At 41.3% G+C, this 16,208-nt stretch overlaps 2 protein-coding genes across 6 annotated transcripts in view; one reads left to right on the top strand and one right to left on the bottom strand.

Moving 5' to 3' along the window:
- nsl1 (NSL1 component of MIS12 kinetochore complex) lies at positions 1 to 9,262 on the bottom strand. Its single transcript, XM_069931332.1, has 6 exons — positions 8,838 to 9,262; positions 8,116 to 8,200; positions 5,467 to 5,597; positions 3,668 to 3,725; positions 1,905 to 1,972; positions 1 to 616 (listed from the first exon to the last, which is right to left on the bottom strand). The coding sequence occupies exons 1-6, from the start codon at positions 8,976 to 8,978 to the stop codon at positions 338 to 340; spliced, it is 762 nt and encodes a 253-aa protein (XP_069787433.1). The 5' UTR covers positions 8,979 to 9,262; the 3' UTR covers positions 1 to 337.
- Positions 8,837 to 16,208, top strand: part of LOC138760576 (putative deoxyribonuclease TATDN3) — a 67,046-nt gene continuing 59,674 nt past the window's right edge. The window contains exon 1 of one of the 5 annotated variants that reach the window (XM_069931329.1): positions 8,837 to 9,272. In XM_069931329.1, the coding sequence (XP_069787430.1) occupies positions 9,219 to 9,272 (54 nt within the window). In that variant the 5' untranslated portion in view covers positions 8,837 to 9,218. The remainder of the gene's footprint in view (positions 9,273 to 16,208) is intronic. The other 4 variants (XM_069931328.1, XM_069931327.1, XM_069931331.1 and 1 more) reach the window with 4 other exon arrangements.

The raw sequence follows: 16,208 nt of genomic DNA, 5'->3' as shown, positions 1-16,208 counted from the left end.
TTTAACATTTTCAAAATTTTATCCATAGGATGTTGCAGCCTTACAAAAGAAATTAATTGCTCTAAAAGAGAATTCTTAAATACACAAAAACAAAGAGCAATTTAATTAAGATTCAAGACTACCAAATGCTGCCGAAGTAAAGCAAGATGACAAATTTGAGGTTATATGCATTTAGACAGCTCTTCACAGTCCTACCATTCTATTTACTTTCTCCCCCTCTTTCTGTGTTCTGCTCTATTACAATTAATATGAACAAACTGACATTTACCATTGCTGATATTCCTATAATCACTTGCAGTCTTGGGCATTAGTTGTCTAACATCACTCATGTCAGGGTTTATAGTCCAAGATGCAGTCTTCGTTTTGGATATTTGTGATTAACAGGAGAATTTCTTTTTCTATTTCGTGACCTACAATTCCCCAGCAATTTATTTTCATCTATCTCAATGGGAGTGATATCTGTTTTTCCAACTGGAAAAGCTTGTCCATGGTTATTGAACTCTATCTCTGTACACTTTGAGAAGACTGTCTTATTTGTTTGTGATTGTCTCATGACTGGAACAAGACTCAGAGTTTGGAGCAGTCCTTCTGCTTTCTTCTTAAAGGCTGGTAAATCCTTATGGAAAAATAAAAACAAATTATTGGTGCAATCCTTTTCAAATCAGATTTCCATTCAGCACATTAGCAATACCACATTTATTTTGTTTAAGTCAAATTCACAAAAGCCATGTGACTTTTCACATCTTTCTCTCGCAACTTAATTCCGCAAGTCAGGAAATTGCATAGCTTCAGAAAGCAAAGTAATTTAATTCTACTAAAGAACTTGTTTGGTTATCTCTAACATGAGTAAAATCTGGAATGGATGGGTTTCAAGATAATGGAATGAGGCCATTCAAAAAATTCTTGCAGCATATTGTCCCTAAACAAGGTCTTTCAAAGGAACTCTGAAATTAAATTAGTGCCAGCAGGAGATCCCTGTGTATCTCGATATTACCCATAATAGAGCAAGTGACCTGTGGCACACAAGCACAGTACCCATGATATGATACACATATGCCCACTAGTACTATCCCATTAGGATAGTACTCACACAATAAAGTGAGATGTCATCATCAGCAATGTATGTTATACAGTGAGAGATTTATGCCACCAAATATGGTACAGTAGCATCCAGACCAATACATACCCAGAACCAGACATGGGACCCAGAAATTCACACCAGGTACAACAATCCCATGTCCAGATCATCCAAAAATGAAGTTACTATCAGTAGCAAAGAGTTATAACAATCTTACATCGTCGTTTTACTATTCAATTCCAGGCCCTGGGTGGAGCTGTATATAGGTTGCAGTTTTAATTTTGGTCTCTTAATATTACCATCTCGTGGTCAAAACTAGATTATTCTTTGTGCAAATGTAACTGCTGGCTTACAACAATGTAATTGAAGGGACTGATTCTGAATCCAAACAAATTGTGAATCCAAGCTTAGACAACAAATTGCTTATTTTGGTACCTTGAATGGACAGATGCATCCATAACTATAATTATATTGATGTATGTGGACACAATATAAATAATTCCAGTCATCCATTTAAAAAAAACTTTATTTATAAAATTTCAATCATTCATTTTGTTTCTGGGAAATTTTCCACATCTCAATGAATATGGTTTTAATACTGCACCAGTTTAATTAGCCAAGAATATTATTTTGGAGGCAGAACTTGGGGAGAACTGAAAACAACATACAAACTAGGGTCAGGACTGAAAAAAAAAAGTACTATTAAATAATTCCTTAAATTTCTACTTGAAATCTTAAGAGTTTAAGAAAACTTAAGCCTCTGAAACTGCTAATCAAGTTTTTTTCCACATTACTTAAAATATAGAGATTAATAAAGTATTCTTACCTTTATTGCATCATTCATATCTTGAGCAGCACTTGATGTCATTTGCATTATTATTGTCTCCTTGGATGCTAAAGAAAAATATAGTGAATAGAATGAGCTCATGCAAAAGTACCAACAAGAGTTGACGTCAGTGGTTTAAGTCTTGAAGGAAATTGTTAGCAAACCCAAGTGCAAGTCCTTCCGCAGAATGTTTTGCTTGTAAGCTATTCTGAGCACTTCTTAGTTGTTCTGGACCATCATGTCTATAGTTACACAGATTTTTTTTTTAATTTTTAAATATTTATTATTCAGCAAATTATCTTTATGCAAAAATTAAAATAGCTTGAAGTTACAGAAATTAAAATACATTTCAAACCCTCTTCCAAATGTGAAATACTAACTATACAAGTGATAAAATTCAGGGACGATATTGAGTATGTCATGTACATGTCAAGCTAAGTTAAAATAAAAATTAAAACTGTTCTATTTTTCATAAAAAATTTCACACATTAAATGTTTGTCCAATATCTAAACATTGGGAACAATAAAGCCACTGTTTTCATACCTCTGCACAAATTCTGCTCTTTGGCCACCAGCTCTTACCTTATTCCTGGCTAATACCGGAGATTTCATTACACCATTCAGAATCTTGGAACTGTATTTTAGCAGAGATAGTATTCCTTAGAATTATCTCTTTCATCAATGCAATCTTCAACTTTCACTCTTTAATACTGTCTACCTACCATAAATTTACAGATTATTGAAACATTTATTTATTCTTATCTTTAATACAATAGTAGTTGGCTTCATTGACAAGCTTACAGAAAGGAGTTCAGGAGGCTCGTCAAAAGGTGCAAAAACAATAACAAGACTCAACATGGAGAAGATGAAGATGATGATTGTGGACTTCACAAGAACAAAGGTCGACCATTCTCCGTATTGTGTACAGCTCTCGTCACTCAGCTATTGGAAAGATAGAATTAAGCTGCAAAGAATGCAGAAAATATTAAGAATTTCACCAGAACTTGTGGGCTTGAATGGAGATGGCAATACAAGGTGGGAGCTTTCTCCCAAGAGCATAGGAAAGATCTTGGAGATATGTAAAATTGTGAGGGGGTTACAAAAGGTAAATGGTCATAGTCTTTTCCCCAGAGTAGGTGTAATCTAAAATTTAAGGCATAGAGAGATTCAAAAGGGACCAGAGGGGCAACCTTTTCACATAGATGGTGATGGGGACATGAAATGAACTGCTAAAGGAAGTGGCAGAAGCAAGTACACTGTAATGTTTAAAAGACATTTAAATAGGGATATAGATGGAAAAAGTTAAGGGGGGATATAGGCTGAACACAGACTTAGGTAGAGAATTTAATTGGCATGGAGAAGTTGGGCTGAAGGACTTGCTTCCATGCTGACTCTGCCAGTCAACTGATGGCTTGAACTTCAAACTACTTTGTGACTTTGTCCCCATCTCTAAACTCTGGCTCTACCATCCTTCAAGATAGCTTCTCCCCTTCAATGCTGATATCACCAGATACAAGAGTTTCTTCTCTTAACTAATGCAGGCTTAGGCCTTTGCCCAGTACTCTACATACATTTTTCCTTTTTCTTTAAAAAAATGTTCTACAAAATCTCACTTTGTTCAATCACTTGCCCTTATGTTGCCTTGTGGCCTGATGTCAATTGAAGTTTGAAAACATCTCTGAAAACTAGTCTTTTGATGTTTTACCACATTGAATGCATTACTTTTACTTCAGCTTTGTGGCAAAGTTGGTGCTGTTGATTACCTTGTTCTGGATAGGCCTCCATTTTCACTTGAAGATTTACTACTGGCTGATAAAGCTTCTGCACACAGGAAATATGTATTAAGTTTACTGCAGTAATAAAAATATCAGTTAACTCTTAACTATTCAAATAACACTAACTTGTGTTTTTACAGTTTACAGACATCATCAGAGGGAACCAATTCCACCCCCCCTAAAAATGAGCAAATAGACCAAAGTGTGATACTGATTGAAATACAGAGGGCATCACCAGTATTGCTGCACAACATTACCTCCACATCATGCCAGGGAGAAAATTATACAACTTCTAAACATCATTTAAAACCAGCTTGTACCAGAAAGCAGAAGCACATTGTGGCTAGACTGGGTTCTGGGAGTCACAAAGTGTAAACAGTGAAGACTATCAGAATGAGTGAAATCCTGCAGGGATACAGGATGCCCTGTATTGCTGTAGTGGTCAGCAACTCAAGACACATGACCAAGGAGTAGAAAATTAATTAATGCATCTTTCTGGCCAGTATAGCTGGTAAAACTGGGTTCCATCCTGACCTATGACGCTTGAATTTTTTCCACATTTTCTTTGTGACTGCTTGGGATTCTTTCAGATGTTTGGGTTCACTCACATATCCCAAATATATGCAAGTTGGTGGGTTAAAATTCCATTATAAATTGCCTCTAAAGTGGAGAGGTGAGTTGATGGGAATTTGGGGAGAATCTGTAAAAAAACAAAGAATTAATGTTGGATGAGGATAAATTGTGAGTTAGTGTGAGCCTGGTGGGCTAAAAGATCTTTTTGTGTGCCCATAAGATGCTAATTGATATATCTAGGCCAATGGTAGTGGTGTTTGAGGAATCGGATACAAAAAAGATGGGGCAGCATGGTTAGCACAGCTGTTAGTGCAATGCTGTTACAGCGCCAGCAATCAGGACCGTGGTCCCAATCTCATGCTGTCTGTAAGGGGTTTGTACATTTTTTCTGTCTGCATGGGTTTTTTCTGTCTGCATGTCTGATTTCCTCCCAACCTTCAAAATACACTGGGGGGTAGAGGTCAATTAGGTGTAATTGGATGACATGGACTCGTGGGCCAGAAAGGCCTATTACCATGCTGTATGCCCAAATTTAAAAAAATTAAATTAAATTTTTTTTTAAATGAAAGGCGAGATGTTTTATCCAGATGATGGCATTTTTGATATTGTTTCAAATTGTGTAAATACCAATATATTTTACTTATAAATAATGAACAACCAGAGTCAATATTATGCAAAATACTCTATCTTGAAGTAAACAAGGAGCCTGCAGATGCTTGAAAACTGGAGCAACACACAAAATGCTGGAGGAACTTACCATATCAGGCAGCATCTGTAGAAGGCTTTAATTACTCCAAAAGCAGCAAGAAAATATTCAGCTTTTTCCTTGCTGCAGTATGTGCATTGCTGATCAGATTTCCAGACAATGGCTTTGAATTCCTTACCTTTACCACTTGGGTGAATAAATTTCTGTTCTGCACAGCAAATATTATTTTGAGTTCGTGACCCTGAATTTGAGACATCCAAGGGAAGCATCACCTAGCTTGTCAAGAACTTGAAGAAATTTAAATGTTTCAATGAGACCACACCTCAGACTTCTGAACTATTGAGAATGTAGGCCCAGACTACTTAGTTTCTGATCAAAGACAGACTAGTCAAGAATTTCCTTTCATAAGGCCAGGAGTCATATATAAAGTATATAATGTAATATATTTATAACAAGATTATATGAAATGAACTGGAACACAAAAAGATGCACAACAGAAAAAACATACCAGCAATTCCCTTTCCGCTTTCATGGTTTTAGCAAGCTGTCCAACAATCTTTCTGGGAATCTGTTTACGTTTTGAGGCTGTCTCCTTAATACATTCATCCAAATCATCATCTAAATTCTGAATGCCATTTCCTGAAAATGAAACTATTATATTAAAACTAAGAATTTACTTTTTTGTCAGATAACATTAGGTTCAGAGATAAAAATTACGAAGTAACTGTGCTTTCAGAGGCATTAATTTAATTAAAATGTACTATTTCCTCCAAGTATGAAACAGCAAGATGAAAAATAATTAATACGATCCATTTTAATATTTTGACTTGAATATTTCAAATCAATACAGTTACAATCAGGTTAATAATTCAAGGTGAACAGATCCCTATATTTAAAATAAGAACAATGGAGTACAAAAAAAACTTAAGGCATACTTGAATTTGGAATAATGTGCCCAGTCTGTTCCTGGAAATTAAAGATTTACAAGATCTAGTGAGCAGGACAACACCAAGATACTGCATAAAGCCCAGTAAAGAGTAATAAATGGGTTCCCAAGAAGCAGGCCATTTTAAAGCATTGACAAATATCAAAGAATTAAGTGAATTCCTCTTGTTCTTACAATGGAGGATTTTGAACGGACTATTTAGGTTGTTTTATCCGAACTGAGAAACGCTTCCTCAGAAATTTCTGAAAAATTCTCTCTTTTCTAATGGATCATCAGATCAGATTTATCGTCATGAAAACGTGTCACGAAATTTATCACTTTGCGGCAGCACTATTGCGCAGAACAAGGTGCAAAATTACTATAAATTAGAATTCTGTAAAATCAAAATTTAAAAAAAGTTGGTGTCCATAGGATTTCTGATGGCAGAGGGGAAGAAGCTTACTCCTGTACCTCCTTTCTGATGGTAACAGTGAGAAAAGGATAGTGAGGGTTCTTAATGACAGAAGATGCTCTCTTGAGGCACTGCCTCTTAAAGGTCCTTAAATGGAGGGATGACTAATGCCTATGATGGCACTGGCTGAGTTTACAACCCTCTGTAGCCTCTTCCTGTTCATTGGCACCTCTAGACCAGATATTGATGCAACCAGTCAGATTCCTCTCCACTGTACCCCTGTAGAATTTTGAAAGTCTTTTGTGACATACCAAATCTCCTCAAACTCCTGACTGGAGGAAGGGGGTGGGGGGCGGGGGGGAAAGAGGGAAAGAAAAAAAAAATTGCCACTGGCATGCCTTCTTTGTGATTGCATCAACATGATGGCCCCAGGATAGGTCTTCAGAAATGTTGACAACCAGGAATCTGAAGTTTTTTTACCCTCCACTGTTGATACCTTGATGAGGATTGGAAGTCCACAATCAGTTCCTTAGTTTTGCTGACATTGAGGTTGTTGTTGTGACACCACTCAACTAGCTGATCATTTCACTCCTGTGTGTTTCTTCATTACCATCTGTAATTCTGCCGACAACCTTGATGTCATCAGTAAATTTGTAGATGGCATTTGAATTGTGTCTTGCCACACAGTTGAATGTAATGAAAGTAGAGCAGTGGACCAAGCACGCATCCTGAAGGTGAGCCTGCGTTGACTATCCACACCAACTGTGGTCTTTCAATGAGGAAGTCAAGGATCCAGTTGGAAGCATTGTTCAAGAATCAATTTTATATTGATTAGGAGTTCAGTTAAATGTCTTTTAATATTGAAGCAACAGTATAAATATGCTACTTGTACTAAATATATTCATTTGAAGACCAACTCATGTTGTACATGATCCTCCACATGTTTAAATGAGTAAGTGGACCACAATGGTAAGTGTCTCCAAAACAAACTATGCATTGTTACAGTCAATGAGATGATAGACACTCAAAGAATTTAAGAATTCTTTGATCACCTGAAAATTCATAATTTCTGAGATTTAAGAAAAATGCAAGATGAGCTTGACAACTACTAGCAGAATTCAAAGACAGGATCTCCTGTTAATTTATACTTGTATCTTATCACTTTAGTTTCCATCATTTATTTCTTTCTAATAACGATCCAGAGCAGTATTTCTCAACCTGCGGGACACAGATCACTAGTGATCTGTGACTTGGACATACAGCACAGTAACAGGCCATTTTGGTCTATGAGCCTGTGCTGCTCAATAACACCCAATGAACCTACAACATCTGATACATTTTTGAACGTTGGGAGGAATCTGGACCCTCAAACCCAAAAAAAACCCAATGCGGACATGGGGAGAACATACAAACAGCACGGGATTCAAACACCGGTCCTGATCGCTGGTGCTCTAACAGCGTTGCGCTAACCGCTATCCTAACCATGCTGCCCCCTTGCTTGGTTACAGGTAATCTACCACAACACAGTGGAGACAAATATTATAGATATAATAAAGTAATAAGCAAAATAAATTTCTAAATTTAGCAACAAAAATATATTCCCCAAAATTTCCCACCAAAACAAAACTTCACTTATGATCTGGGAACGGGCTTGAGATGGTCGGCAAGCCCCCTTCTCCCCTGGTAGTCTGTGGTTTGCTGGAGGCAGTATGTGACAAGATTTGGAATATTGAAGGATGGTCCATTGTGAAAAATGATTGAGGGCCACTTATCTAAAACAATTTTAAAAATATCTGGATGGAATCCAGGTTACTTCATACCATATTTCAGTTCTTCTTCCTCTGAGACTTCCTGCCATAACATTCCATTGATAAGGACATTATCCTGAACAGCAGCTTCAAATAGCTACAAGAAAATTTAGGGCACATATTTAAAAAACAAACACATTTATGTGGACATGTAATTTGGCAGTTCAAAAATTAGGTCATCTTTTGAGATACCAAGTTTCCCTCCTCTTCTGGTCTCACGTCCCCTGGCTTTATCTCCCCTCTGACCCACCTCTTCCCCCCTTCCCCCCTTCCCCCCTTCCCCCCTCCCCCCTTCCCCTCTTCCCCCTTCCCCTCTTCCCCTCTTCCCCCCTCCCCCTCCTCCTCCCCTCTCTCTTCCTCTCCCCCTCCCTCCCCTCCCCCTCCCCCCCTCCCCTCCCCTCCCCCCCTCCCCTCCCCTCCCCCCCTCCCCTCCCCTCCCCCCCCTCCCCTCCCCTCCTCCCGCCTCACTCCCCTCCCCCCTCCTCCCCCCTCCTCCCTCACTCCCCTCCTCCCCCCTCACTCCCCTCCTCCCCCCCACTCTCCTCCTCCCCCCACTCTCTTCCTCCCCCTCACTCTCTTCCTCCCCCTCACTCCCCCCTCACTCCCCCCCTCACTCTCCTCCTCCCCCTCACTCCCCTCCTCCCCCTCACTCCCCTCCTCACTCTCCTCTTCCCCCTCACTCTCTTCCCCCCCCTCACTCTCTTCCCCCCCCCCTCACTCCCCTCCGCACTCACCCGCCGCGCTTCCTCCAGCCGCTCCCCCTGAAGCCGCTCGCGCAGCGGCTCGAACACGCGCTCGATCGCCGCCCGCACCGCGCGCCGCGAACCGCAGCGCACGCGCCCGCCCTGCGAGGCCATTCTCCCGCCTGCTTCCATCGCCCAGACGGCCCGAGCGGATTTCACCGGCGGATTCCCGGTCACACGACCTCCCGCCCCCCTTGACAAGGCCGGGCCAAAACTAGTTCCGGTGCAAATGCAGGGCCCCAGTAAAACAATGATGGCTGCTCGTCCCTAAAATAAACCCAGTTTTCAATTTGGCCCAGTCCAAAGGTTCGGGCAGAAAGGGCGACAACCCCCGACTGAGCAAGGATCGGGGGCGGTGCTGGTCCGGGCAGCATGAGCGGCTTCGTCGATGTTCACTGTCACTTGGCGGCCCAAGATTTCCAAACAGTAAGAACTCGGCTTCCGGGCCCTTTTCCATTCACAGCCTCCCTGAAATGTTAGTGGTGACCGTGGAATTACTGTATGTCAGAAATAAAACTTCTCACACATGAGTCTCTTTAAAACTGATGACACGACAAGCTTTATTTACAAGTCTGCAGAGTTGGACTCAACTGGCTTCTCACCAGTTAAGCCCCGATACATACAGTGCATTGATTTTTATACCTTTATTATTTGCCCTCTTCCCCTTCTTATTAATACTGTTTTAATTGGTTAGTATTACAAAAACATTCTGAGTATAACTGCATTATTAATTATCACGTTCGTTACGTACGCTGTGAACTCTACATTCACTGAATTCTGTTTCTCACACTTCTTATCAATCCTTTGTCTCCTGCATGTCTCTCACTATGACCATGAAAAGATAGGTTTAAAAAAAACATATTCAGCAGCTCCTTCTGTCCTTGACTGCTAGTAAACTCTCTGTCCATTCTGGCTTCCCTGTTTATGATTAATCATCACATTTTAACTTAAGTCTTTTTAACCTAAATTCTCTATATCACACTGTAGGCCTGTCGACCGAGGGGACATGTCCCGATCTTGAAACAGCCGCGGGGACTGCTTGATAACATGATGTTTTTGTTGATGACATAATTTCGATATTTCTATTACTTGCAGCAATAAGCTCTTTATAATTTTCTTAGGAAGTCCTCGGACCTTCCCTCACATTCTCAGCTTGATCCAAAAGCTGGAAAATAAGCTCTGGTGCGTGAACTTCCACACACACACACGCAAATATACTTCATTCACTATTTGTCATTATTCTCATTCATCATATTAAGGCAACTCAATCCATTCAATTCCAGCGTCAAAATCTCCTCAGGTTTCAAATCCAAATACAATCAGTGGGGTGTGTGGGAAACTGGTGTGGTGATATGTAATTACACCACTAGGTCACCAGGGGGCATGCCGGTGACCTTGTCTATAAAGCAGTCCAGAGCTGCCTTCCAGGTTCGTCTTGCAGAGAGACCAGACCTCTTAGTGGACATATTAGTTTATTAAATTATACTCGCACTGCTGGTGTGGTCATTGCCAGCACAACTGTGACACAGAGTAACGTTAGTTTGCAGTCATTTATGGTGTTTACACACCTGCTGTGTTCACTCTTGACAATGTTCACTCTTACTTTCTGGTGGGGCCGTTTCACACAGGAATTTACATTAAATTCTTGAGTTGCGTTAATTTCGTAGGCTGGACGTTGACCGAGATGTAGACCCTGCCTGCAATGTGCAGTCGTCCTATACATTTAGCCCATTGTTGCGGACCGCCTCCAGTTCAGTTTAGACTGCGGGCAGTCTGCAAAATTGGCGATGGCTGCTGCAGGACAAATTTTGAAGCGGAATGAGGCACTCATTTCCATTCTGAACTTTTTGCACAGCCTGCTTGCAAAAATTCTGTGCAAGGCCAACAGACTTGAGGCATCTTTCATAAAGTAGATGCTCTCTCGCAGCAATCACTGCTTTCTCTAATCTGTTCCTTAGAATGACCCAATCTTTATGGGGCTGCTCAGGATGAATTTCAACAAACAGCAAGCAGCATATTCCTTTCTAGACCATCATCATAGAAAGGTAAATGACAGTTTCATTTGCACTGCAGCTACCCAAGGCCAGCTGTACATGAAGGATCTGATGGGAAAGATCATTCTCACTAGGAGTTAAACAAAGTCTTGGTGCTTGTTTGATATTTCTGGAGAAGAGGCATTCTATTTGACAGGTTCTATCATCAATTCCTCAAGGACATTTTTTTGGATCACTGGCTGATTGATTTATGATTTCCACAGAAACTTCATTGAGGGCCAGGTGGCATGGCATTGGTATGCATATGTATCATTTGATAGTACATGGGTAATGTCTGTGTGAGTGTTCGCAGCGTGTTGCTCCGAGGACCGGAGAATGCAGTTTTGTCTGGTTATACTTGTACAATTTGATGATAAACTTGAACATTGAACTTGATTATCTAGCTAAATGGAACATTCCATGGTAAGGAGGTAAGGTTCACCCTTTTTAATATGTACTGTCTAGGAAGAACCTCAGCATGTGGTGACATTTGTTGAGTCCTTGTGCACAGTTCGATAGAGCCACATACAAAGGTCGTTATAAGATGAGGGTTTTGTTTGCACATCCTTCCCTTGATCTCAAGAAAATTATACATTAAATCCCTAAATGAAATTCAAATTGGCTCAGGTGACCACCACAATGGAGGAACAAGTTTTGGGCCACATGTGTCATGAATCGAAACACTAAGAGCATTGTACACCCAATGGCCAGGTTTTTTCCTGCCATCATGAAGGAATGCATTCCCATCTTTGTTGCATCTTGACTTTTCATTCCAACCAATTCCTGCTGCATGCTCTGAACTACATTTCCAAAGCACTTTCCCATACAACTGGAGATGTAACATGTGGCCATTTATCCCTTCCCTTTACACCATGCTAGCTGAAACAGCAATTTCACTTGCACTTCTTCCAATCTAGTCTACTGCATTCTGTGTACACAACATGACTTTCCCCATATTGGAGAGACTATTGAATGATCAGTTTGTGGAATACCTGTGCTTAGTCCTGAGTTTCAATTTTAAATCACTAACCCTAAACACACCCCTCTGTTTGTGGTCTCCTGCAATGTTAGAATGAGGGCCAATCTGAGCTCAAGGAAAACACCTCAGGACTGATGCAAGGTCTTGACCCAAAATGTTGACAATTCTTTTCCCCCTGTTGAATTCCTTTGTACTTCAGATTCAAACATCTGCAATCGCTTGCATTTCCAACTTGATCTTTCCTCTCTTTGCCTCAGGATAGTGCATTTGTACAGCCTTTCCCTCTTTTTTTTCATTTGTACATTCTGGTCTGATCAACATATCCCAGTTGGCCAGGTTCGATAATATCACTCAGACTTCACAATATGAGGACCTTACCTGTCCATTCAATTTCATTTCACCCTCTTGCAAATATTTCTGCTGTTCCACCTTTTGTTGTCCCCATCTCCGTTAATTAGACTAGTTTGCTTTCTCACTTCTGTTTGTTCACAAGATGCTGCTTGAATGGTTGAGTTCTCCAAGCATTTCTCTTTTTGTTTCTGATGATCAATGCTAGGGTGATTACATTTGATGGTGAAGCAAATAATTGGTGAGACCTGTTGCTAAACAATGCAGCCTCAATTTTGCTCCAATTGACTCTGTAACCCAAGGCCAGTTCAGAACTGGTGGCAGATGGTAATTAATTTGTGGCCCAATAGTGCAACTGTACATTGGCCATGCACTGGAAGACTTTGATTTGACTTTTCTCACTGCCCAGGATTGCATGCCTATGCATACTCTACTCACACAGTCATAAACTATCCAACACTCTTCACTAATTTTCCTCCCCTTTGTCTCCCTCTGTGACTCTCATCTTCAGACCATACCTAGTCCATGATAATTTATACTTCCCTTATAAGTTTTAGATTTTTTACCTCCAAAGAAAATAAGTGAAACATTTTTGTGACTTTTAATTGCTAGTAATTATCTAGTTGTATCACTTAACAAGGTATGAAAGTACAAGATTGTATGCCCTAATTCTGTAGCATTTCAAGTCAAGTTTATTATCACCTCATTGCACAAGTACAACCTGATGAAATAGGTCATGGGAACCTCAGTGCAAAACATGCAGACACACAATCTGACATAACACACATACAGACAAACAATACATAAGCAGGACCAATATTCATATATAGAAATAAATAAATATTGCTTAGTAAATATGAGAGTCTTGGATAGTTAGTGTGAACGGTTCCTTTGGTAATTCAGCATTCTCACTGCCCGTGGGAAGAAGCTGTTCCTCAGTCTCCCATGGGATGCAATTCGACCCTGCCTACAAATTTGGTGTAGGCCTGCTTTTTCCAGCTTCATACCATTGTTGAAATAACACTGTACCTCTCACTTAAGGACCTCAACAGGGTTATTCATGGCCTTATCTTCTCATGTCTGGACTATGCTAACTCTCTATACACTGGGATTAGCTAGTTCTCCCTAATCGATCTCCAATTGGTTCAGAATGCTGCTGCTAGGGATCTGACAGGTGGCAAGAAGAGGGTCCATATCACCCCAATTCTGGCCACCCTTCAATAGCTGTCTTTACAGCTCAGAATTGACTTCAAGCTGCTACTATTTACATATAAGGACCTCAATGACACACCCCCCCCCCCCCCACCCCATATCTCCGATTTGCTTACTCCCTACTCCACTCCCAAGCAGCTCAGGTCAGCTACCGCAGGATGCCTGGCTGTTCCTTGCACTAAGTGCACAAATGGGAGACCAGGCCTTCGCAGTTGAGGCCCCCAAGCTGTGGAGCATCATTCCCCTGACCATTAAACTAGCACCCTCCCTCAACTGCTGCAAATTCAGGTTAAAAACGTACCATTAGCGTTCCTAACCTTGGACAGCACTGCACTATTCACTACAACTGTTGTCTATTTGTAACACCTTAATTGTAACACCTACGGCTCCTAGAACGCTTCCACCAGCGTTGTCTCCGCTCCATCCTTAACATCCATTGGAGCGCTTTCATCCCTAACGTCGAAGTACTCGAGATGGCAGAGGTCGACAGCATCGAGTCCACGCTGCTGAAGATCCAGCTGCGCTGGGTGGGTCACGTCTCCAGAATGGAGGACCATCGCCTTCCCAAGATCGTGTTATATGGCGAGCTCTCCACTGGCCACCGTGACAGAGGTGCACCAAAGAAAAGGTACAAGGACTGCCTAAAGAAATCTCTTGGTGCCTGCCACATTGACCACCCCCAGTGGGCTGATATCGCCTCAAACCGTACATCTTGGCGCCTCACAGTTCGGCAGGCAGCAACCTCCTTTGAAGAAGACCGCAGAACCCACCTCACTGACAAAAAACAAAGGAGGAAAACCCCAACACCCAACCCTAACCCACCAATTTTCCGCTGCAACCGTGTCTGCCTGTCCCGCATCAGACTTGTCAGCCACAAACGAGCCTGCAGCTGACGTGGACTTTTACCCCCTCCATAAATCTTCGTCCGCGAAGCCAAGCCAAAGAATCCGCTCCTCTGTAATTAATTGTACTAGTTTCATTCGTTTGCCTTGGTTTGTACAGCACTTTGGATGCAAGGTGAAAAAAAATAGGGCTATATAAATAAAGAACTTGGTTTCTAGCTCCCCTCTCTCTCTCTCTCTCTCTCTCTCTCTCTCTCTCTCTCTCTCTCTCTCTCTCTCTCTCTTCCCCCCCCCCTCCTGTCCTCTATCTTTGCATTCACAGAGCCAAACCTCCCACAATCAATTCTCAATTCTCACCTTTCCTCTCCCCTGCCTGCCTATCCATTACCAATTAACCCCTTTTATCTGTGGTCTGTAGGCCTTCCCCATGCCTTTTAATTTAGTCTGTCTACCTTTTACTCATACCTTCAAGAGGTACTCAGGCCTGAAATGTTGGTTATAAATCTTTACATCCCTATGGACACTACAAGACCTGCTGAGTTCCTCCAGAGTTTGTGTTTTTACTTCTATTACAGCTTCTGCAGACTTTTGTGTTTTAATGAAATTTATGGAACAAAACGTCCAAGTTCTCTAGTAATGTTCCAAAAGTAATGACATTATCTTGTGAGAAACTTATTTGGGAATTACAGTAAGGATGCAAGGGTAACTCATGTTTGGCCATTCCTGGTTGAATTCCTGCATTGAAATTACCTAGAAATAAATAGTGGAGTGAAATACGATAGGGTGTAGATGCTGTGATTGACGTAAACACACCAAAATGTTGGAGGAACTCAGCTGATCTTTTCAGCATCTGCAGGAGACAAAGATATATTGGAGATGTTTCAGGCCTGAGCCCTTCTTGAAGGAAAAAATCAGAAAAAGCAGAAGCCGGATGTATCAGAAAGTCTCAGAATTCAAACAATTAGGGAGGAATCCAGACCAACAAAAGGTTTAATTGGATATGATAAGGGACTAGGTGAGAATTTATCACGTCTGTGAGAAAGGAGAGATGGTGGGTGGGGGGGGGGGGGTTTAACGAAAGCTAGAGAAGTAGATGTTAATGCCTTTGGTTGGAGGGTGCTCAGTTGGAAGATGAGATGTTGTTCCTCCAATTTACTGGTGGTCTCAGTCTAGCAGTGCATGAGATCCTGGTCAGACATGTTGGCAAGGGAATGGGATGGAGAATTGCAATAGGTGGCCACTGGGAGATCCATGCTATTGGGGCGGACAGAGCAAAGATGCTCAACAAAGCGATCTCCCAGTCTGTGTCTGGTCTCTCTGATATAGAAGAGACCACAGTGGGAGATCTGCAATAGATAGCTTCTGCAAATTCACAAGTGAAATGTTGCTTTACTTGGAAGGACTGTTTGGTGCCCCGAATGGTGCTGAGCGAGGAGGTGTGGGTGCAAGTGAGTTTTTAATTCAAACTTTTATTTTTTCATGATGAGGGCACTAGAGGGCAGTATTGGCATATATTCTTGTGGAGGATCAACATGATTTGAATGACAAAGGGCTGTGAGTATTCATGTGTTCTGCTGATCCCAGTATTTATTTGCTAAAGGAAACTGGTTTGATCAATTTGCCTAGCAACCCATACACTCTGATTATAGAAAAATGTCCAAGTTCCTTGGACTGTACTTGGTGGTCCCTTAACACCATTTTCGTGGCCAAGAAAGCCAAGCGTTGCCTCTACTTCCTGCAAAGGCTGAGGAAAGTTCATCTCCCACCTCCATCCTCACTACATTCTACAGAGGATGTATTGAGAACATCATGTGCAACTGCATCACCACCTGATTTTGAAGCTGTACCTCCTCGGACCACAATACCCTGCAGAGGATAGTGAAATCAGCAGAAAAGATCATTGGGGGCTCTTTTCCTATCATGAAGGACATTTACAATACTCAATGCA

This window comes from Narcine bancroftii, chromosome 4 (genome assembly GCF_036971445.1).
Source record: "Narcine bancroftii isolate sNarBan1 chromosome 4, sNarBan1.hap1, whole genome shotgun sequence".
NCBI lineage: Eukaryota > Metazoa > Chordata > Chondrichthyes > Torpediniformes > Narcinidae > Narcine > Narcine bancroftii.
This window is presented reverse-complemented; position numbering and strand designations above follow the sequence as displayed.